The 23453-nt window shown below is 37.9% G+C and overlaps 1 protein-coding gene across 4 annotated transcripts; it reads right to left on the bottom strand.

Annotated features, from left to right (window-relative positions):
• Nucleotides 1-804: 804 nt before the first annotated feature.
• On the bottom strand, nucleotides 805-22604 carry LOC122279867 (regulation of nuclear pre-mRNA domain-containing protein 1B-like). Of its 4 annotated transcripts, none has more exons than XM_043090748.1 (10): nucleotides 22403-22604; nucleotides 22110-22288; nucleotides 21552-21603; nucleotides 20894-21016; nucleotides 19706-19953; nucleotides 19054-19209; nucleotides 18803-18959; nucleotides 17841-17980; nucleotides 17718-17753; nucleotides 805-2493 (listed from the first exon to the last, which is right to left on the bottom strand). In XM_043090748.1, exons 4-10 carry the CDS (start codon nucleotides 20970-20972, stop codon nucleotides 1600-1602), a joined length of 1710 nt encoding a protein of 569 aa, XP_042946682.1. In that variant the 5' UTR covers nucleotides 20973-21016; nucleotides 21552-21603; nucleotides 22110-22288; nucleotides 22403-22604; the 3' UTR covers nucleotides 805-1599. The 4 variants fall into 4 exon arrangements, with proteins under 4 accessions (XP_042946682.1, XP_042946684.1, XP_042946683.1 ...); XM_043090750.1 differs by having other exon boundaries at nucleotides 20894-21010; XM_043090749.1 differs by lacking the exon at nucleotides 22110-22288 and having other exon boundaries at nucleotides 20894-21010.
• Nucleotides 22605-23453: the final 849 nt, after the last annotated feature.

Genomic DNA, 23453 nt, shown 5'->3' with positions numbered 1-23453 from the left:
GAACTCAGTCACTCTTGGATTTATTCTGAACTTATTCCTAGAATCTGGTGCTAATAAAAAACTAGTACTGTCGCTCGTGAAATTCAATTTCTTTCTTGATAAGTAATTAGAGGAATGAAAAAAAAAGTACGGAAGGCCTGTTGGACTTGACAATGAAGAATGTCGTACCAAGGCATTCATGGTCTTTGGATCCTCAACAGATCAAAGCTTTTATCCTCAAGTATGTATTTGGATTAGGCAACATAAATGCACCTTGGACGATTTAAACATTAACAGATCAAAGCTTATGTAAGGTATTCTTGAAATGAAAAATAAAAGACAGGAACTTTTACAAAGACGTATCGCCTAAATACTTGCAAGAAGTCATGGCACTAAAGTGATCAGTTTTAATTCATGAATGCCATTTAGATAGTAGAAAAGAAAATGACCCATTCTTCAGAAGGTATCTTTAACAGGGATTACTCAAAATAGCTGATTACATTTCATAATGTTTACCTTCATCGTCATGTTAGGTTTACACGAAAATGACCACTTTTAAGGCATCTTTGAGTATGTTTGTTGGGTGCGTAGTTGAAAGCCACCTCAAAATATCCAAATCCAAATCCCAATTCAGGAAAGACGGAACCTTTAGTCAATGTGATATACATATGTCATACTATCATTCACGCTGTACCTCTCAATGTTCAGAAAAGGAATTTTTGGCCCATATTATCAAGGTTGAGCGCAAATATTTTCCATTATTCCTATTCAAACATTTGGGAATCGGTACTGAAAAGGTCGAAACTCTTGAAGAGATATACGTGCTTCTTCTAAAGACCAATCCCCAGATCGAATAACGCTTCCCTCTTAAAATGACAAATTCATAAGAAACAATTTCTAACTACCAAATCCAGACACAGCCTAATTGGCTTCTTCCTACCACATCCTACAAGAAGACACTATAACTGAGAACAGTTGCACCAGAAGTTAATGCACTATAATTACAATAGCTTACCTATTTAATCTTGTTACTTTTGAACAGTAACTGAAAAGGTAGCGTCTGATAAACACAGGTGAAGTTTACATGATAGTTTTCCAGAGGCTGCATCCAAAGAAAGCTAATAACCGAAATGGTTGCCAGGTATTGTTTAGTCAGTTAAAGTAGCGGCTCTGTGGAGGCAGCTGGGAGGCAGCTGGGCGGGGGTTCGCCCTCACACACAGTGCAAGGCACATGCAATTGTCGGAAGCATTGCAAACATTAGCGAGACCGGTCACCTTCTTTGTTCCTAAGATTCGATGCCAGTCCGTATAGCAGCGAGATACTTGAGGACAATAATTGAAGCACCATCTCGCCTGGTTTGCAGGCATCAAGGGATCCTTTTCAATTATTGGGCTTGGGAAGGTGTGAAATCTAAAGGAGAGTTGCATGCAGGATAAAGTCTAGAAGACATCACTAACTTTCTAATAATATACATAAACAACACAATGCCCTCTTCAGTGGCCATCCAGCCTCCGTGATTTCAAGAGGAACTTACAAGTTTTTGACACTGATGTCTTTGCCCATAATCCAGGTACTCAAGGCCCCACAGAATATCTGTGGCTCAATGATTCAAGGGAAACTCACTGGCGAGGTACTGGTGGTGGTGTTGGTTGATGACTTTGCCCATAGAATCCGATACCTGCTGGCCGGTAAAATCCTCCAGTGGCTGGCTGTTGCTGTTGCTGCTGCTGTGATTGCTGAGGCTGAGGCTGTCCCTGTCCAGCAGGCTGGGTGGTAGGCCTTGCCAAATTCATCGCAACATGTGGAGGAAGAGGAGGTGGAGGGGGTAGGGTATTTGCTCCATACCCGTAAGGCATCACAACCAGACCAGCAGATTGGACATATTGACTCACTGCCGGAGTTGCAGAAGATAAAGGTGGTGGTGGAGGAGGAGGTGGTGGTGGTAGAGCAGCAAAGGGACCTTGCATCTGGTTGGCTTGTGAAGTGGGTTGCAAGCTACTTGATGGTGCAGATGCCACGTTGGTCATTGGTTGCTGTTGTAGAGGGGTAAAATAGGTTGTGCTGCTGACATCGGAACTGCTAACGTCAGGAGCAGGCATTGGTTTCTCAAGTTTGGGCCGTTTTTCTGGAGGGAACATAGATAGTGCTGAAGTAAATGCAGTTGAATTTATGCTACCATTCTTGGAGGCAGCTTCTTCTGCAACGAGGGATGAAAGAATAGAGGTAAGCATCTGTGCAGAGGATGTAGAGGCAGCAAGTTTAGCAGCAACAGCAGCAGCTGCTGCTTTCTTGTTCTCTTCTTCAGTAGTTCTAAGAGGAGCAAAAGAAACCACAGGTTGCAAAAGTGGAGGCTGAGGCAGGGTACTGGTCGGTTGAACTGAAGGCAGATTCTGTTCTGCAACCCTTGTTCCCTCTGTTGCAGGGTTCATGGTAGTGGCTGCGGGGCCAGGAACAGTGGGTGATGTCAGCCTGTTCCTAATATTGCTTGCTCGCACAATTCGATCCTGAGCAACCTACACAGCCATAAAAATCCAGTCTTCATCCCAGCATTGTAGCTACTGAATATAAAATCACAACATATTTAGTAAGAACATAGAACAAATACTGAAAATAAATCTAGGATATACGAGTAAAAGAACACACCAACAAGTCATCCATTCAATTCAGTAATAACACACAGCCTCAGGACAAAATTGAGATAAAAGATATTCTCAGGTAAAAAATCGCTTCATCAAAAATCAAATACTTGGGTCTCCCCCTCTTTTGAAGCCTCAAACGAAAAAAAAAAAAAAAAAAAAACATTTTGAAGAAATTCAAGAAAAGATTTTTGAGAAACTAGAAAAGCAAAAGTTCTATCTCAAGCTAGTAGAACCACGTTGATTTGCTCTGATGCTAGTTCTATTCCCTCTTATGCCATGTCTACTCTGCTGATCCCGAAGACAATCACCAAGAAGATTGATAAAGCTTTTTCCAGATTCTGTTGGGGTTTTCCTCCTGAAAAATCAAAAAACTTCACATCGAAATCCTGCAAATCCATTTGTAAGCCTAAATCCCTAGGGGGCCTCGGTTTAAGATTGACGTATGATTTCAATAAAACTTTATTGTGCAAATTAGGCCGAAACATGATAAATGGGAGCACTGCCATTTGGAAAAACGTTTTGTCAGGAAAATATCTTAACAATTCCAACTTCTTTACACTCCCAAAAATCTCTGACTCTTGGGTCTAGAAAGGCATTCTAAAACAAAACGAGTTTCTTAAGAAAAGCGTTTTTTTTCCAGATCAACAATGGAACCAGCACAAAAGTTTGGACGGATCCTTGGATTTCTACCAAAACTAACTTCCAGCCTGATCAAAAAGACATGTCCATTGAAAAAGATCTTCACATGGCAGTTTCCAAGCTTACAATGGAGGAACCAAGAAGATGGAACACCATTCTTCTTCAAGCTCTCTTCCACCCTGATACAATGACAGAGATCCAGAAAATTCCCTTAGCCCAAACGAATTATCACAGATCAGAGGATAAAATTAAATAATGGATTCATCATTCTTCGGGGAACTTTTCTGTCAAGTCAGCCTATGCAGCCATTATTCTCAATCAAAACACTTCTCAGAATCAACAAAAGGTTTGGAAAAACATTTGTAAAGTGAAGATTCAGGATAGGCTAAAGCTCATTTTGCAAACGACGAGTTCATTCACTGCATTGAATACATAATCTCCCCTTCAGAGAAATTAAACATCCCATGTAGTGATGAGCATAAATTTCAAATTTTCGCCGTTAATGCTATGGACAGCATCTGCCTCCTCAGAAATAAGATTGTTCATGAGTCTCTGACGCCAAATATTGATAGCTTTATTTCTGGCACATTAAAGATTTACAAGGAGCACTGCAATGCATGGGGTAATAAACTAGTTAATGAAGGCCACAATTGGAAGGCTACACCTCAAGGACATTACATTTTATTCTTTGATGTGGCTTAAGAAATACATGTAGTACGGCAGCGGCAATTTTCAGATCAGAAGACAGTACTCCTATTTTTGTCATCACAAAGCACATAAATAGCCAGAACCCAAACCAAGGTGAGGCCACTGCAATGTACATCGGTCTAGTAGAAGCCCAGATTAGACACATCAAGAAATTAGTTATTGCAGGAGATTCTCTTGTGGTTCTGCAAGCGGTAAATGAGCTTGACAAAAGCTCAGACTGGACAATCTATCCTCTAGTCAATGATATCAGGAGCGTGCTAAATTCTCTTGAAAGCTGGCAAACCAGGAAAATACATTGATCTTTGAATCAATGAGCGCATTCTATTGCACAATGGGCAGCTTCCACTCTCTCATATGGAAGCATTCCCCTTAATTTAATTCCTTTGTCTCTTAGATTTCCATAGTGGAAAAGACCCACCCTAAAGAATGTTGCTTATATGTACATATGACTTTGTGACTTGACTTTTATTATGAATGAACGAGCCTTGTTAAGAAAACAAAAAATGCCGAACATAGCAGATAAATAACAAATTTTTATGCTGGAACACATTAGATTACCACGAAAAAGAAAACCATGTCATAATCCTGATGACAAGTCTGAGGTTCCAGTTAAGGAAAATGTTTGATCCATAAAAAGAATTACAGATATACTTCCTTATAAATAGGCATGGCTTGATGTTGCAAGCTCGATTGTAAAGCTTTTTTTATTGTAAAATAAATGCGACTTGCCATATCAAGCAACGCTAGTTTGTAATGTACTTTTTTGTAATTCTCTTTGTAGACCTATCACTTCACTCCAGCAAATATTGTCCATGCCCATGAGACCTATATGCATATTTGTGGTAGTATTTACCAAGTAGATTATGTGTATATATGTGCATGTGCATGCTTGTACAAGTGTATATATGTGCATGTGCATGCTTGTACAAGTGTATACATGTGCATATTGGGGAAAATCACCCAAAATCTTCTTCCATAAACAACTCATTGGAGAAAATTTTCTTAGAAAAATTTATTAATCCTCATAATTAGGCAACGCCCAAGTACACAGGTAGTATACAAGAGAAATATGCCAAATTACAGCCTACTAGCAAAGAAAGAAGTATACAAATCATTAAAATTAGCCCATAAAAGAAAGTTCTAAACCCCCCCCCCCCCCCCCCCCAAAAAAAAAAAAAAAACAACAAAAACAAAAAAAAGAACTTCTTTTTTCAAAGCATTGTTCAGTTCCTCTCTTTCACAGGCACCATATTCCAAACCCCCACTACTTGACTATTTCCCCGTACTCCATTCCAATAAGCCAAGATATCCACCACCCTCTTAGGCATCACCCATGAAATGTCCAGCCTTACAAATATATCATCCAAAAGAGCCTTCACCACGTCACAATGGAGAAGAAGATGGTCTGTTGATTCTCCAATCCTTTTGCACATAAAGCACCAATCCATTATGAAAAATACTGCGCTTCCTCAGCTTGTCTATGGTCAGAATTTTTCCATGAGAGGACAACCAACCACAACCAAAAAGAGCAACTTTTAGAGGCACTTTGCTTTTCCAAATACACTTCAAGTCAAAGCATTATAAAACGAAAGGATCTTGTTGAGAAGTTATTGTTCCCAGGATGAATCCACAACAGTTTGTCCTCTACACCATGCTCCAAAGTAAATGCGTACAGGGTGCTGTATAAGTCAGAAATATCTCACACTTCCCAATCTTGAACTGCTCTTATAAACGGCACATTCCACTTCAGCAGACCATTTGAAGTGTGTCCATATGATCAGCAACTGAAGCTTCCTTCTACAATGCTATTTTGAAAAGAGAAGGAAAAGCCTCCTTAAGAGCAACCTCACCGCACCAAACATCAAACCAAAATCTGACCCGAGTGCCTCGATCCACCATAAATCTAAAATTACAAAATAAATCCTCCTGGCCCTTCCCAATAAATTTTCAAACCCCCACACCATACGAACCACGCACTTCATTAGATATCCAGCTACCCCAAGTGCTCCCAAATTTAGCATCGACCATAGTCTTCCATAAAGCATCACTTCTTGATGGTATCGCCAAAGCCATTTCCCAAGTAAGGCCTTATTGAAAATACTCAGCTTTCTTATCCCCAAACCACCACAAGATAGAGGGGAACAAATCTTGTACCATTTAATCAAATGTAACTTTTTCTCATCTCCAAGTTCACCCCACAAAAAATCACGAAAGATTTTTTCCATTCTATTAGCCACACCAAGAGGAATAGGGAATAAAGAAAGAAAGTACGTAGGGAGGTTGCATAATATACTCTTAATAAGAGTGATTCTACCCCTATGGAGAGAGACATCATTTTCCAACTAGCTAATCTATTCTCAATTTTTTCGATAACACCATCTCATATTGACTTGGATTTATGAGGGGGCCCCAATGGAAGACCGAGGTACTTTAAAGTCAAAGAAGAAACCATACAACCCAAGATGTCAGCCAAGTATCCAATAGAATTAACTAAGCCAACGGGTACCAATTCAGACTTGGATAAATTCACCTTAAGGCTGGAAACAGCTTAGCTATAAAAATAAAAATAAAAATAAAATAAAATAAAATAAAATAAAAAGGCTGGAAACAGCTTCAAAACAAAGCAAGATAGCTCTCAATGATCAAATATGATTAGGATCTGGCTCACAAAAAATTAAAGTATTGTCAGCGAAAAGAAGATGAGATACATTGTCGCTCTCAAATGATGAACCACCAACTAAAAAGCCAAACAAGAAAGATCTTTCAACATTCTACTCAAAACATCCATAATTAAAACAAATAGAAAAGGCAATTGAGGATCTCCTTAGCTCAAACCACGGGAGCTGTTGAAAAAACCCTCGAGAGTACCATTGACCAGTACTAAGAATCTAACGATAGTGAGACAATGATTCATCCAATTGCACCACCTCTCCCCAAACCAAATCTACCAAGGATGCAGAGTAAAAAATCCCAATCAACATGATTAAAGACCTCCATATCAAGTTTGCAAAGGATAGTTGGGATGCCGAATCTAATTCTACCATCCAAATATTCATTTGCGATAAGGATCAAGTCCAGAATCTATCTCCCATTAACAAAAGCATTTTGTGGCTTCGAAATAATTTTTTCCATGACCGTGTTGACCGTGCTCATACGATTGGCAAGAACCTTGGATATAATCTTGTAGACTCCACTCATAAGATTAATGGTGCTTTCACCTCCACCGACTCGGTCTTCTTCGGAATAAGGGTTATGAAAGTTGCATTAAGGCTTTTCTCGAATTTCATATGCGAGTAAAATTCGAAAAAAAACCTTCATAACATCCTCCTTGATAGTGTCCCAATAGACCTGCAAAAAAGCCATTGAAAAACCATCATGTGCCGACGCTTTATCACCTTCCATTCCTTTCAACACATTATACACATTTTCCTCTTCAAACATCCTCTCTAACCAATCAGCAGACGATTGATCAATCATGTCAAATATCAAATCGCCAACCTTACGCCTCCAAGGGAATTGCTCCGTAAGTAGATTGTCAAAAACTGCACAATGTGTTCATTAATATCATATCTGTCCGTAAGAATATTACCTTCTGAATGCAGCACCTCAATAGCAATAAACCTTCTATGAGAGCTGGTCACTCTTATGAAAAAATCTGGTGCACTTATCTCCTTCCTATAGCCAAAGAGCTTGGGATTTTTGTCGCTATGAAATCTCCTCCAAAAGAGTAAGTTTTTCCAGATCAGTCATTACTGTAATCTTTTTTCTTTTTTTTATTGGCACCGAGTGTCCAAGAACAACGTCCCGACTAATCCTGGGGGTGCATAGGCCATCGACAAGGAGTTTCCCGCAAGTGCACCTCAGCTAATTCAAGGAGAAAAACCCCCAATCTGATGGCCCCTAGAGATTGTTTGCACCCAAGAGGATTTGAACCTTAGACCTGGGGGGAGTATACCCCCAAGCTCAAGGCCCTTACCACTTGAGCCAACCCCTAGGGGTTCATTACCATAATCTTACTTACCTTCTCCTCATCAGTGAAAATCCCAACAATCTCCTTCTCATCAATTTTTAAATCAAGCATTCTTGGACAAAACAATTTTGCTAAGTCTTAGATACAAATATATTCAGAGTATTGGATATAGACTGTGGATGAAAGTTTCATTATTTTTTTGATGAAGTGGGAAAAGTTTCATAATTTATAACAGATAGTGTTATTCAAAAAAATCATAAGCCAACTTTGCCCCTTCATTTACCTCAGATATCACACGCCTTCTTTGTGTCAGGCAAAATTCATACCAAACACAAGCTTCAATCCCAACCTCATTGTATAATTTCTTATCTTAGACTACAACAATGGGAAAAAAATATCAGCTCTACATAATTGCTGATTATTATGTCTTTATCTCATTCTACAAATCAAACCCAAATGCATTACTAAATATTGTCAAATATTAAGTATTAATCATATAAATAATTATTACATCAATTTTTGTATTTTAATATTGTTCTAATTATTCCTACCATTCTTAATATATGTTACTCAATATACATATAGAGAGATATTGGCCCCTTTGGCTGGCACTTTTCACAAAAGTGTGGAATGGCTTGCTGGTGCCCAATTAGCACTTACGTGGAAATATGTGTTTTATCTAATAACCAATTGTAGACTTGCATGATGCGCAAGAACATTAAACTTATTAAACAATAAATACTGTATATAACTTAGTTAACAAACTTTGAATCATAATACAATAAATACAATCTTTAAAAAAGTACAATGTTAGAACATCATTTCCCAAATTTTTGGTTGAGCATCTTGATCTTCTCTACCCTTATTCTTCTTTGTCTATGTGTTAGTGATAGGAAAACTCACAACTTTGCTTGAGTGGGAAAAATAACCAAGAGCTCTTATATAGCGTGTCAAAGTAACTCTGACAGTAGATAGTAATAACTTAGAGACAGTAAGTTATTTGAAAATTCAATATTTTTTTATAAGTGTTAACAATATAAAATAAATAACAAAATCTATCTCTTCTCATCAGCTTAAGCTATAAGATAAGTAGTGATTTCACATGGTATCATAGCAGAAGTCCTAAGCGAATCCTGACTCTCCACTTTACTCCATTTAATTAAATATTTTATGTGTTGGACCCACTCATTGAGAGGAGAGTTTGGCCCACACATGAGAGGAAGTGTTAAGATATAAAATAAATAAGTCAATAAATTTTATGAATTACTCGTTGCAAAACTAAAGAGGCATATGGTGAAAAAACAAAAAAAATGTGTCGGGAAAACTAAAAGACTTTTTTTTATATAAGTAAGAAGAATTTATTAACCCACATAATTAGGCAAAACCCAAGTAATAGGAAGTATACAAGAGAAAAACCTAATTACAAACTAATTGCTGTGAAAAGCAGCATAAAAGTCATTAAAGCTAGTCACATTTAATACAATAGCCGAAGCACAAGATAACAAGGTATGAAAGAAAAAATCTCAAAACCCTCCTATCGAACGTTCCCTATTATCTAAACAACAGTCATTCCTCTCATTCCAAGTGCACCACATTAGGCATAATGGCACCATCTTCCAAACAGCCGCATTTTGTCGATTGCCTTGAATTCCTCTCCAACATGAAAATAAATCTACCACCCTCCTAGGCATTACCCAAGCAATACCAAGCCTAAAGACTTCAACCCATAAAGCATTAGCCACATCACAATGAAGAAAAAGGTGTTTCACCGATTCTCCATTTCTTTTACACATAAGAGCACTAGCATTGGACTCATTAAATTCATCTTCAAAATTTGATGAAAAGTACCAAGTTTTTCATAAATCCAAAACCTTCATATCTATAATTCCATATTGGATTAGCCATTAGATTCATCAAAATAATAATATAATATTATTTTTTTAATAATAATATTTTTTAATTTTTTTTTCATATTTTGTAATTATACTAACCATATGTACATTAATAATTTAATTTAGTACTTAAATAATTGATTCCCAACTAATTTATAATAAAATAAAATAAAACCATTGCCTATTAAAATTAGAATAAAATATTAGTTTGAATGTGGATAGTAGACCTTCAAATTTGAAGGAAGAGCAACAAATACTGTAGCTCAAATCTTCCCAAAGACCCATTTGATGAATCTAATGCAGGTTGATTTTAAGTAAATTCATCAAAATTTGAAGATGCACTGATGAAGATGCTAATGCTCTAAAACATCAATTCGTTATAATGATGTCGCGCTTTCTCAGTTTGTCAATAGTCAAAATTTTCCCATGGGTGGCCAGCCAACCAAAGAAAGCAACCTTAAGAGGTACTTTGCTTCTCCAAATGCTCTTCCAAGGGAAATCAATAGAAGAATGGGAGGACATTACCTTATAAAAGAATCTGATTGAAAAGTTCTTATTTCCCGAGTGAATCCAAAGCAACCAACCTATCCTTGCCCTCCAGCCTTTAAATTCAATGCATATAAAACACTATAAAATCCGGTAATGTCCCCCACCTCCCAATCCTGAACAGCATTTTGTGACTTCGAGATGATCTTTCCCATAACTACACTCAAATGATTAGCTAAAACCTTCGAAATGATCTTGTGCACCCAACTCACCAGACTTATAGGACGAAAATCTCTTTCCTCCACACACCCTACCCTTTTGGAATAAGAGCAATGAATGTTAAGACTTTTCTCAAATTTCATTCGTTCATGAAATTCGAGAAAAACCATCATGATGTCCTCCCTAATAATCTCCCAGCAATCTTGAAAGAAAGCCAATGTGAAGCCATCAGGGCCCGGTGCTTTGTCCTTGTCCATCCCACTTAACACAATAAGCACCTCATCCTCTTCAAATGTTCTCTCCAACCAAGTAGCACTAGACTAATCAATCAAATAAACCAGCCCCTCAACCTTGAGTCTGCAAAGATATTGCTCCATGAGAAGCTTATTATAAAAGTGAACAATATGGTCCTTTATATCAGTGCTGTCCAAATTTAAAGTATCTCCACCCCTCATGAAGACCCCACAATCCAATACAATGGGAAAATGATCAGAGCATAGCCTAGGAAGGCATTTTTGGCATAGATCAGGAAAGTGCTCCTCCCAGGAAGAAGAGAGAATAAATCTGTCCAACCTAGACCAAGCCCTCCCATTTAACCAAGTGAAGTCTCCCCTTGCCAAAGGTAAATCAACCAAATCCAAATAAAAAATTTGTGCCAAAAAGTCAGCCATGGCCGAACTAATATGAGAGTCATCTAACCTTTCACTCGGAAACCAAGTGATGTTAAAGCCCCCTCCAATACACCATAGTCCATCCCACTGACTGCACAAACCAGCAATCTCATCCCAAAGAAAACTTCTTTCACTGTCAATATTAGGTCCATATACACCTGCAAAACCCCACCCAAAACCATCATCCACATTTATGAAAGAACAAGACACCAAATATTCTCCAAGATACTCCACCAAATTAGTTGCTATCTTATCCCACATCACTATAATACCTCCTAAAGCTCCTTTGGAAGCAAGAGAAGCCCATCCCATGTAAGAGCAGCCCCGCAAACTTGCAATGATATTTCTGTCAACAAACTTCAGCTTGGGCTCCTACAAACAAATTATGTCAACCTTCCATTTCCAAATCAAATTCTTCACCAGAAGGCATTTTCTTGGGTCATTTAGCCCCCGAACATTCCATGAAAGGATCTTAGGCTTCACAAAACACCAGAATTCACCCAATCTTCATGCCTTCCCCTACTGGCACTTCCTTCCCTTGTGTCGCAATTGATAGACAAGAAAGTCTCTTAATCTCCCTTTCCTTTTTAGCAGCTATTTAGCCAGAATAGGCTGTCCCGCCTCAAAAAAGCCTTAAACCAATATTCAAAACCTTCACAAGAAATCCCTACACAATCACGTATTTCATCTACCTTCTAAAGAACCCAGTCTAAATGAAAACTAGCCCCCATAAAGACATTGGAGGCAAAGAACATATAGGGCTAGAGGCTCATCCCCAAAATCCTCCATTCCATTTGTAGAGGTTCCTACCCCAAACTCCTTACAAATCAGCTGCAGATCAGGCCACTCTAAAGACCAAAAACCCAAAAGCACCTCATCATCTTCCTTCAAGGTACACAAAACCCTAGGAGAATCATAACATCATATATTGGAGAAAGCATCCTCTCACCATCAACAGATGCAGTGACATCTGAAAATATCACCAAAGTTGTGTCGACATCATAAGACTGAGGGCTAACAGAAGGCAATGAAGGTCCATCGTTGCTTTGAGGACAAGCAAAAACTTCATTTTGAGCCAACTCAGCTGAAATCGTTCCTTCATCGCATTTGTTCACACCAACCAAAGTTGAAAACTGCACCGTGTTGGAAACCGGAGGGTCACCGACAGCTGACGACTATTTCTGTGGCGATGCGGAGGTGCCCATAGCCTCCGCTGGCGGGTTTAGAGCTCTCAAGCCCAAAGGCGACTAGCTAGGTAACTTGACCCAATAGAAACAAGCCTAAGGATCTGTCCCCCAGTGTTAAGAATCTTCATGCCCGGCCCACTAGCCTTATGTTTCCGCCCACTCAGATTTTTACTCATCAAATCCGGCCCAACAGCACATAAAGCTTCAGCTTTAGACTTCTTAGTGGAAATGGTTATAGAGTGTGGGCCAGGCAACCCACAACCAAAGCCCATAACCAAGCCCTTGTTTGCACAGAGGGATTGGAAGAATCTAACACCTTGTTTGCATCTTCAAGAACAAGGGCTTTGAAACCAGCAGCCAAACAAATGAAATATGCAAATCCTTCACATCCTTTACCATTCAGGGATAACCAAAAAAACCCCTCCTTTCATTCCCAACTTCTGCCAATTGCAAAAAACAACCCCTCGAATTAACATGGCAATGAATGGTGAGAACTTCGTTGCCCAAACTCAGTTTTTTTGAAAAATCCATTGCCACCCATAAGGCCGACGACCCACTTAGAAAAATAAACTTGACCATCCTTACACTATATTTGGAACTACGAATGCTATTTCCACCCACTTTTGAAAACACAAAGGACTTCGATTCTACCTTCAAATGTCTATCTCCCTCCATCATAACGATTCTCAAAGACAAAAAAAAGGAATAGGAAGAGCTGACAGAAAGAAACTAAGTTCTAGTAGAAATTGCAGAAAAAAGAGGAAAGAGATGAGAATGAAAAAGGAATAAAGAGAGGAAAATTTTAAAAGATAAAGGACGAGGAAGATTAAGATTATTTCTGGCGAGAAGCACTGGAAATAAGGAGTCAACGGGAAGACATGCAAGAGACACACCCTTCAATAACTCAAGACATGAGGAGTCAATGGGAAGACAAGAATTCAATGGAAAACGCTAAGTTCAGAATGATACTCTTCCCTAAACTAAAAAAATCTTAAATGAAAATGACTAATGTAATTCGATATATTCAATTTTCATCCAATAACTTTTAACTTTTTTTTTAATAGGTAAAAGTAAAATTTTATTGAAATAAAGACATTAATGAATTACACCGGAAGTATACAAGGAGCATGCCTAATTACATCTAGGTACTAGTGAGAGATACAAGCAGGTCATGAAAATTTTCCGTATTACAAATAATGGCCGAAGCCCAAGAAAGTAAAGTATTGTAGAAGAATTACTTCAGCTCATCCAAAGAACACTCCATGTCTTCAAAGCACCTCTTATTTCTCTCTAGCCACAAACACCACATAATGCAATGAGGAATCATTCTCCACACAGCAGCTATTTGTGTATTCCCCCTAATTCCTGTCCAACACCCCAGAAAATCCCTAACTATGGTGCATTTCTACGGCGAAATTCTCAGTCTTAGTCAATGGAAGCCCTACAGGTTTTTTCAATAGCACTCGGGGACTAAGACAGGGAGATCCATTGTCACCATTACTCTTTGTCATTGTAATGGAGGCTTTGAGCAGAATGATCTCAGTCTTGGTTGCAAATGGGCATATGACTGGTTACTTGATTGGAACCCCAGGAGGGGGTAGTATTAACATTTCCCATTTGTTGTTTGCAGATGACACACTAATTTTCTGTGAGGCGAACCAACTCCAAGTTAGAGTTCTGAAGGCACTCCTACTTTGCTTTGAGGTAGCTTCAGGCTTGAAGGTGAATCTGGACAAATCAGAGATGGTGCCTGTTGGTGGTGTACAGCGTCTAAGACCCTTGGCGAATACTTTGGGGTGCAAGACTGCTACACTCCCCATGACATATCTAGGCCTTCCGTTGGGGGCCCCCTCGAGAGTAGTGGCGTTATGGGATACAGTGATTGAGAGAGTAGAGCGACGTTTAGCAGGTTGGAAGAGAATGTACTTATCAAAAGGGGGTCGGGTTACGCTTATAAAGAGTACTCTATCTAACCTCCCAACATATTTTCTATCCCTGTTCCCTCTTCCATCAAGGGTGGCACTTCGAATTGAGAAACTACAACGGGACTTCTTGTGGGGCGGAATAGGTGAGGAGTTTAAGTTTCATCTAGTCAGGTGGGAACAAGTTTGTAAGCCCATCTCGAGTGGGGGGTTGGGCATTAGAAAGCTGAGAATTTTTAATCAGGCTCTACTCGGAAAGTGGTTGTGGAGATACCACAGAGAACCAGAAGCTCTCTGGAAGTTGGTGATCGAAAATAAGTATGGAGAATTATGGGGTGGTTGGTGTTCTAAGGAAGTGCGAGGGGCTCATGGTGTGGGATTGTGGAAACATATCAGACAGGGATGGGAGGTTTTCTATCACTATACGAGGCTTCGTTTAGGAGAGGGGAACAGGATCAAATTTTGGTATGACACCTAGTGTGGTAATTGCCCGCTTAAGGTTTTATTTCCGACATTATTTTTGGTTGCAAGCGACAAAGAAAAATCAGTGGCGGAAGTCATGGTGGTGATGGGGGAGCGAATTCAGTGGAATATCAGTTTTAGCAGGGCTGCCCAAGGCTGGGAAATGGACACTTTTGAAGCCTTTTTCAGCCTCTTGTACTCAACCAAACCAAGTGCTCAGCTTCTAGATTCGTTGTGGTGGGTACCGTCGGGAAAAGGTATGTTTTCAGTCCGTGTTTTCTATAAGGCTCTAACACAAGGGCAACCCTCACAGTTTCCTTGGAAAAAGCTTTGGAGACACAAGGCGCCTCTCAAAGCGGCATTCTTTGTGTGGTCTGCTTCTTTGGGCAAGATCCTCACAACGGATAACTTGAGAAAACGAAGGGTGATGGTGTTGTATGTGCAAGAAGGGGGGAGAATCTGTTGACCATCTTTTATTACACTGTGATGTAGCTCGAGGGTTATGGAACGAGGTTTTCTGTAGATTAGACTTGGGTTGGGTTATGCCGGAATCAGTTGTGGCGGTTCTTGCTAGCTGGACAGGTTTGAGGGGCAACAACCAGATTAAGGCAATTTGGAAGATGATCCCGATATGCATTATGTGGTGTGTGTGGCAAGAACGCAATGAGCGGACATTCGAGGACAAAGAGAGATCAAGGGAGGAGCTGAAAGTCTTCTTTTTTAGAACTCTCTGTACTTGGGCTATTGCTGTTAGTTTTAATGGCCAGAATTTACATGAGTTTCTTACTTCTTTTGATCCTACGTAGTGTAGGACATTCTTTGTACTGAACGTGGCATTTTGCCTATTCTTTTGAATATATCTTCTTACTTTTCTCAAAAAAAATCCCTAACTCTTCTAGGCATGACCCAAGCCACCCCTGTCCTATTAAGAATCTCATTTCATAAACACATGGCCACCCCACAATGTAACAACAGATGATCCACTAATTGTCAATCACTCTTGCACAAAAAACACCAATCTGTTATAATAAAACCACGTTTTCTCATATATCTAACATGAGGATCCGTCCAAGCGATGCAGTCCATACAAAGAAAGCGATCTTAGAAGGTACTTTACATTGCCATATAACCTTCCCAGAAAAATTATGATCATTTGATACTCCCAAGAGGGTCTGGTAGAAAGAGCGCACCAAAAATTTGTTATTTCCATTCAAATACCAAATCATTCTATCCTCCATCTCACTACCCGTCGATATTGCATATAACGAGTCAAAGAAATCAGCAAGCATATCCAACTTTCAATCATGGGCAGCTCTCGAGAAACTCACATTCAAAGTCAGCCACGACAGCCTCTTTGTCGCAAGAAATCTGGTAGAGCGTGGGAAACACATGCTTTAGGACCCTTTAACCTCACCAAACATCATGCCAAAAATAAACTCTATCACCTCTTCCAATTGCAAATCTAAAACACTTGGAGAATCTTCCCCCATCCAGCTCTAATATTTTTCCAAAAGCCCACACCATGTGTCCCTCTAACTTCCTTAGAACATCATCCCCCATCATACTCCCATACTTAGTATCTATGACTTCTCGCCATAAACCCTCCCCTTCCTTATGGTATCTCCACAACCGTCTCCCCAAAAGTGCTTTTTTGAAGACCCTCACATTGCGCACCCCCAACCCACCACATGGAATTATCCCAACCCAATCATCTTTCAATTCTTTCTAACACACCATCCCAAATGGTTTTTACCTTGAAAACAGCCCCCAACGGGAGGCCAAGATATTTCAAAGGCAGCAAATCAACCTTGCAACCCAAGATATTCGCCAAGTCTTGGATATTATGTACACCACCCACAGGAACCATTTCAGACTTTGAGAGATTTACCTTCAAGCCTAAAACCACTTCAAAGCAAAGTAATACAGCCCTCAAGTACTGTAAATAATCACTGTGCGGCTCGCAAAACAAAAGTGTGTCATCAACAAAGAGAAGGTGAGATATAGTAACCACCCACTGAAAATCCAGCAAGAAAACCTCCATTAATTGCCCCTCGCAACATTCGACTTAGTGCTTCCATAACAACAAAACATATCAAGGGGGGAGAGGATCCCCTTGCCGTGGTCCCCTAGAGCTGTTAAAGAATCCTTCCAGTGCTCCGTTCACCAAAACCGATTAACGAACCATAGATATACAATGCCTAATCCATGATATCCATTGATCCCCAAATCCACACCTCCCAAGTAAATAGCACAAAAAATTCCAATTAATATGGTCATAAGCCTTTTCCATGTCTAACTAGCACAAAAGCCTGGATCTGCCCTCCTTGATTCTACAATCCAAGCATTCATTGGCTATCAATACTGAATCCAAAATTTGACTCCCCTTCACAAATGCATTTTGAGATTTTGAAATGATACTATTCATAACTGTGTTCATGCGATTGGCAAGCACCTTTTAGATAATCTTATATACTCCATTTATAAGACTAATAGGCCTAACAGGCCAAAAGTATTTCACATCCACAGCACCAACTTTCTTAGGGATAAGAGCAATAAAAGACACGTTAATGCTATTTTCGAATTTGCCAAAGGTGTATAGTTCCTAAAAAACCTGCATAATATCTCCTCCCACTACATCCCAACAATCATGATAAAAAGCCATCGAAACCCATCCGGACCTTGGGCTTTATCCTTAGCCGTCCCACAAAACCCGAAAAATGGGAGTGGATGATTTGGCTAAACAGGATCTTTCCTAGGATTGAACATAAAACTGAAGGGTCTTTATGGATTGGACACGGCACTAAAGGGTCTTTTAGGGTAAATAAAATAAAATTAGAAAATAATAAATGGTTGAAGATCTTAGGCTTCAAAATTATTTAGAGTTTCAATGTTTAAATTATACAATTCAAAGGAGACAGTACAGAGATTATGCTTATTCTTACTTGCAACTGGCTGCGAATAAATTCCAGCTTTGATTCCTGAAAAAATTTAGATTCTTTGAGCAAAGCTATAAATGATAAATTTTCCTAGTAGTTACAGAAAATTTAAAAATAACAGAACCATACTTGGTCCTGAAGTGCTTCTTTAAGCAGGGAAATCAAGGTAGCCCTAGTTGCCTCTGCACTCTCAAGTTGCCCAACACATTGCTTAAGAATATCTTCCTGTTCGTGCAGCTCATCCACTACAGTAGATCCCAGCTGATTTCCTGATGTCATTATCCACAAAAGGGGGACCCAATCAAAACATTTTGGCAGAACACGTAAGCATGTCTGACAAACAGATATGGGCTAGAACAAATATAAAAAATAAAAATAAAAACTTAGAACAACATTTTTGTTCACAACCTACAAATTCTCTCCCTCCCCTGCACATGGATATCTGTGTGGAATCATAGTTCATTGCTGTTCTCATCCATCTATTTTTTACTTTGAAGCCCTATTGGTTCAACTTAACGGTGGAGCTCTCTTTCTCTCTCTCTGTCTGCACTTGCATATCTGTGCGCAATAATAGTTCACGCCGTTCCTATCCGTATAACTTTATAACTTTGGGCCCTATTGGTTCAACTTAACTGCAGAGCTCAATTTATTGTTTGATAAACCACTGGTTTCAAAGCACTAGCTCAAGTTTTTGTTGTTTTTTAACGTGGAAACGGGTTTTCTTTATCCATCAGCATTGATTCTTGATGTACCTCTACTTGCTTGGAATAACAAATATATACTTCAGTAAAAAAAGAACTTCATGGCCTTCCTATAAAGGTGTCATACCCTACACATCATACCTCACACAAGTCAAGGTCACTAAACATCACAATTATAAGATTTTCTATAGGGCCTAGCTTTAATTATATTTTAGTAGTTCTAATTTAATACTGCACAGCATCTGTATTTCAAGACAATAATTCTATTAAAACAACTTTGCAAATAAATCATACATTTGCCTTCAATCATCATCATGTGAGGTAGGGAACTCGGAGCTTTTAGAAGAAAGTAGCATGTCAAAACATCAAAACCCACCACTGAACTCTTACCTTGTGTTAAGGTACATTCAACATCTTCCTCAATTTTACCCACATGATGTACAGTGGCATTACATTTGCTTAAGGCAGCTTCTTCAGTAGAATGTTCATCAAGAACAGATTGAAATGCAGTTAATATTTTCTCCGGAAGACCTCCAACAGCCAATTTCTGTAGTTAGCATAACCAAAAAGCCATAGCCAACATCAATATGCAGACAAAAGGGCAACAGATTAGAATTAGATAGCATAAGCTAAGTACTTACAATTCTAACTGAGTTTGCATCTCTCTTCACTATCTTGATTGGATTTGAACTCTTTCCATTACTCACAGACAGGGGAGGAGGATTCTTGCCCAGCATTTCATCTTTGAGGCTCCGCCCTCGAGAACCAAAAACCTTCCTTTCTTCCCATATGTCAACCTAAACAAGCAAACACAACAAACCCAAAATCCCCCCCCCCCCCCCCCAAAAAAAAAAAACCAAACGGCAAAAAAAAATAAAAAAGTCAATGAATGAAGTGATGAGTATATGCATGGTGAAAGCAACATTCATGAGTCATGAAGCAGCTTGAAATACAGAAGGGTGGATGCTAAATTGAATTACTCCATTATACGATGGCAATTCTTGCCAAACTTTTTTTTGCATGGGGCATATATTTGGAAGACAGTTGTTAGGCAACTTAATTAGATCACTGTTCATGAAAGAAAGGGTTGAGCCAAGGGAAATTTTCTCCTAAAGTTTAAATAAATAAATAAAAACTCTGTCGATGCCATTTATTGGCAGCAAGTCACTGTAATATTTACAAAACCATGCCCAAGTTTAAATATATATATATAGATATACTTAGAATCCCCAAACTGGTACTCATTAAACAAGAAATTAAAGGACGATGATTCATAGTCAATTAGAGCCTTACCAGTCTGGTTACTGCTTTCTTTCCATATTCATCGCCATTTTCATAAACATGCCTGAGAGCTGCAGGAAGAGCTTTCCAGAATTCATTCACAAACTCGCTGCCTTTCCGCCTACTATTTTGCAAAATATCATTAGCCAAATACAGAAAAGAAACACGCTGCTCCCTCTGAGATGAGTTGAACAATTTAGCCCACGTTTCCACAATCTGTTTTGCCTTCTTCCGATGAGAGATACACCAACGAGACAAAGCTGATGCAAATATAAAGAAAAACATACCACAATATCCAAATTACAGTATAAAAGGGAAGCAAAGTTTTCCCAACAAAGTTTTCCATCCAAAAATATTCATAATGGGTCCCATCACTTTCACAAAAGCTTGTAAAACTCCTTTAAAAACTTCCCATTACTATTCATGAGGTTTTTAAAAACTCTCAACATCAAAATATCACCTTAAGAGTTGAGACCCAAATTACGAGTTGAGATCCATTCAAGCTCATCATTAGCAGGGATACTGTAATCAATTAAAAAAATCATAATTTGTTTTCCCTTTTTAATAATTAAACCATTGTTCATTTGTGAGATACTGCATTCAAGCTTCACATAGAAATATAAGAGGTAGCTTAAGGTGAGGTATTTCTGTCAGTTGAAAACATATTAAGATGATATTCTGCAATGATGCCTAAAAAGTATGGGAATTAACTAGCTTTGTAAAGTCTCTAATCCCATACAAGAAACCTGAGATCAAATACTACCTACAACATGGACCAAAAGCATATCGATTCCCATGATACTAAATAAGATCATTTCAGCAAATGTATGTGCAGCACACTTACAGTAAGAAGAAACCATAAATTAGGGGAAAACCAGATACAGTTCTGACGTCACAACCAAATTTTTTTTTTTTTTTTGATAGGTACGTCACAACCAAATATATAAGGGAGACAAGTAATTCTGGTAGGTAAAATAAGATATACTGCAAATATATGTTTCAGTTATGTTCTATTGCTAACTCTGCCACAAAAAAGAAACATGTTATGCCTCCTCTAATAAATTTTGGAATTACATAAGAATTCAATATGCCTGGTGAATTTATAAACGAATGCCACACAGGAAACCAAAAAGCAATCAACCATGAAACATGTTATGACTAGGACTCAGATATAAGTATTGAGATTTCGTTGCAGGATACATTCAATGCTTTGCTGCGAATTGTTAAGTTTCGACAATTTCTCAGCCAAAACCAGTCCGTCAAATTCGCCGTTGCTCATTATGCTGTTGAAGAAGTTTCACATATCGTGGGGATGTCCTATACCTTAAAAAATAAAGTGTTACAATTCAGAAGGGACAGTGTAACCCAGACTATCAGATAAAATAATGGCAGAAACATAAACAGGTAAAACCATCACTTATAAATGCTAGCAGTTTTCATCATTTTCCAAATGCATAATAAATACATCTTTACATTGATAATACAAATCATTCTTTTAAGCAAGAAGGTGTGAAACATAGAGTCATTGCATGTGCTTCATATCACACCATGTGAACTAAAACACATTCCAGAACACATGCTTAATATTAACAAAAACGTGTGCATGTAAAGGTTAGTGTGTATGTCACAGCTGCAACCATACCCAGTAAAATGGAAGAGTAAAAACTGCCATCAAGTGAGAATGTGAAAATTTTTCTGAGGTTCCAGCCTATCCCACAGAGATAATGCAAAGTTTATTCTAGAATGCAGATCAAGTTTAATTAAAGGATAACAATCTCCATTGTATAATGGAATTCCAAATTCCTTAATTATGAGGAAAAAAAGTACAGCATATTTTCAATAAAAATTCTAAACTTACTTCTCAAACACATGCCTTAGCCTTTCTTAGCTTTCTCTTCCCTCAGAAGAACCTGAAAGAGGCATCCCACAGTAAGACAGGGAGATCACAGAGAAAAATTTCAGCAAATTCCAGCGGTCGACAACTAATTCCAAATTTCAATTACACTTTATTTAACAAAATAGTGGAAGTTTTCCTATATGCGTATAGATGATTGTCAGACTCAGTATTTACCTCTTAACTCTAAAATGTTTCAAAAAGTTAATAACAAGCAAAGCACAGCGAAGCACGCGCAACACATAATATTTTCCATTGAAAAAGGAGTTCCATTCACTGTTATCGATAAGTAAAAAAAAAAGTTCCAGTCACTTGATGCCTATATGATGATTAGTATTTTTTTTCTCATTTTACTGATCACCACAGCATGAAAGGCATTGTCCATTCTATTCCCAAGAAAACGAGTAAAATGAATTTAAATCGAACTAATAATCCTACATTCCTCACCATTTAAACTAATGTAACGAATATTTTTAAGAATGAAAAAAAAAAAAAAAAAAAAAGTAACACAGCGCACCCTACCTGAAATAACTGGTAGAAAACTATCTTAAGTTTTACGACTGGAAAGCCTATAATACAAATGAAGCAGCAGATTCAGAATCTTGAAACTCTTTTAAAGCGTTATTTTTCCCTTGAAAATTTCCACTAGAAGTTCTCCACAGCCGGAACAAAGGCCTAGGGTTTTGTCACATAATATGCAACTGGAAACGCGGAAAGCGCATAACACATATTTCAAGATCAAATAATGAATAATTCAGAATCCGGTTAAAATGAAGGGGAAAAAAAAGAACTATGATTGAAGAGTTAAGCTTTACCAGAGGAAGGTGAGCGATGAAGAAGAAAGTTCCACTCGATTAGAGAGCTGAAGAATGACTCAGGGATTGAATACACAGATTGTTGGACTCAAGAACCCTAGAACAGAACAGAGACAGCCCGTTGTTTTCGCACGGAGAGTCGAGAGAGAGAGACCGATGTGGAAATCAGTCGTGTGGAGAAATTAGATTGGTTAAGAAAATAAAAAAATAAAAAAGCTAGAGAATGGAATTTGATAAATCAGACGTGCACAGGTGACACGTGTTGTGACTCTAGAGTTCGTGTACGGCGATTTTTACAATTTCTGGGAGTGAAAAGAATTATTAAATTCATGTTAAAAAAAATAAACGAAAATTAATTATTTCTTTGATCGATAATAATCATTTATTGAACAATATCAATTTATATTCAATTTTCAAATCATATGAATACCGTTCGCCTGGTCATCAACAAAAACTGTCCAAAAATCATGGAGGTCTTGTTTAGTTATATAATTTAAATGAAATAAAATATTTTATTGAAAGTTAAATAATATATTTTTATAATATTATTTTTATTTTAAAATTTAAAAATATTAAATTATTTATTATATTTTACGTGAAAATTTAAAAAAATTATAATAATTATATAAAATGAGATTAAATAAAATAGTTTGATTTTGTATAATCAAATCAATCCAAATTTTATGACGTTAAAGTGTGTCTACAGTTCCATTATTTTTGTGAACATAATATCTTATTGAAATTGCGTTTATATTCAATCTATTAGAGTATCCCCATCCGGTTTTACATCTCCAACCTTATAATTTAACTTAAATACTCATTTCCTCAAATTTATTCCTAAAATTTGTTTATCTTCTAAAAACCTTCATCTCATTCCCCATCCCTATCTCTATTCTTTTAAAAAATATTTCTCTATTTTTTTTATTACTTGTTTCTCTCTCTTTCATTTACAATCTTAACTACTAACTCTTTTGTCTTATTATCTTTTTTTTCAAATATCACTTTCTACTAAATATTTATTGGAGATTTTGACTATCCAATACAGTATTTT

Source organism: Carya illinoinensis, chromosome 10 (assembly GCF_018687715.1).
Source record: "Carya illinoinensis cultivar Pawnee chromosome 10, C.illinoinensisPawnee_v1, whole genome shotgun sequence".
Classification (NCBI taxonomy): domain Eukaryota; kingdom Viridiplantae; phylum Streptophyta; class Magnoliopsida; order Fagales; family Juglandaceae; genus Carya; species Carya illinoinensis.
This window is presented reverse-complemented; position numbering and strand designations above follow the sequence as displayed.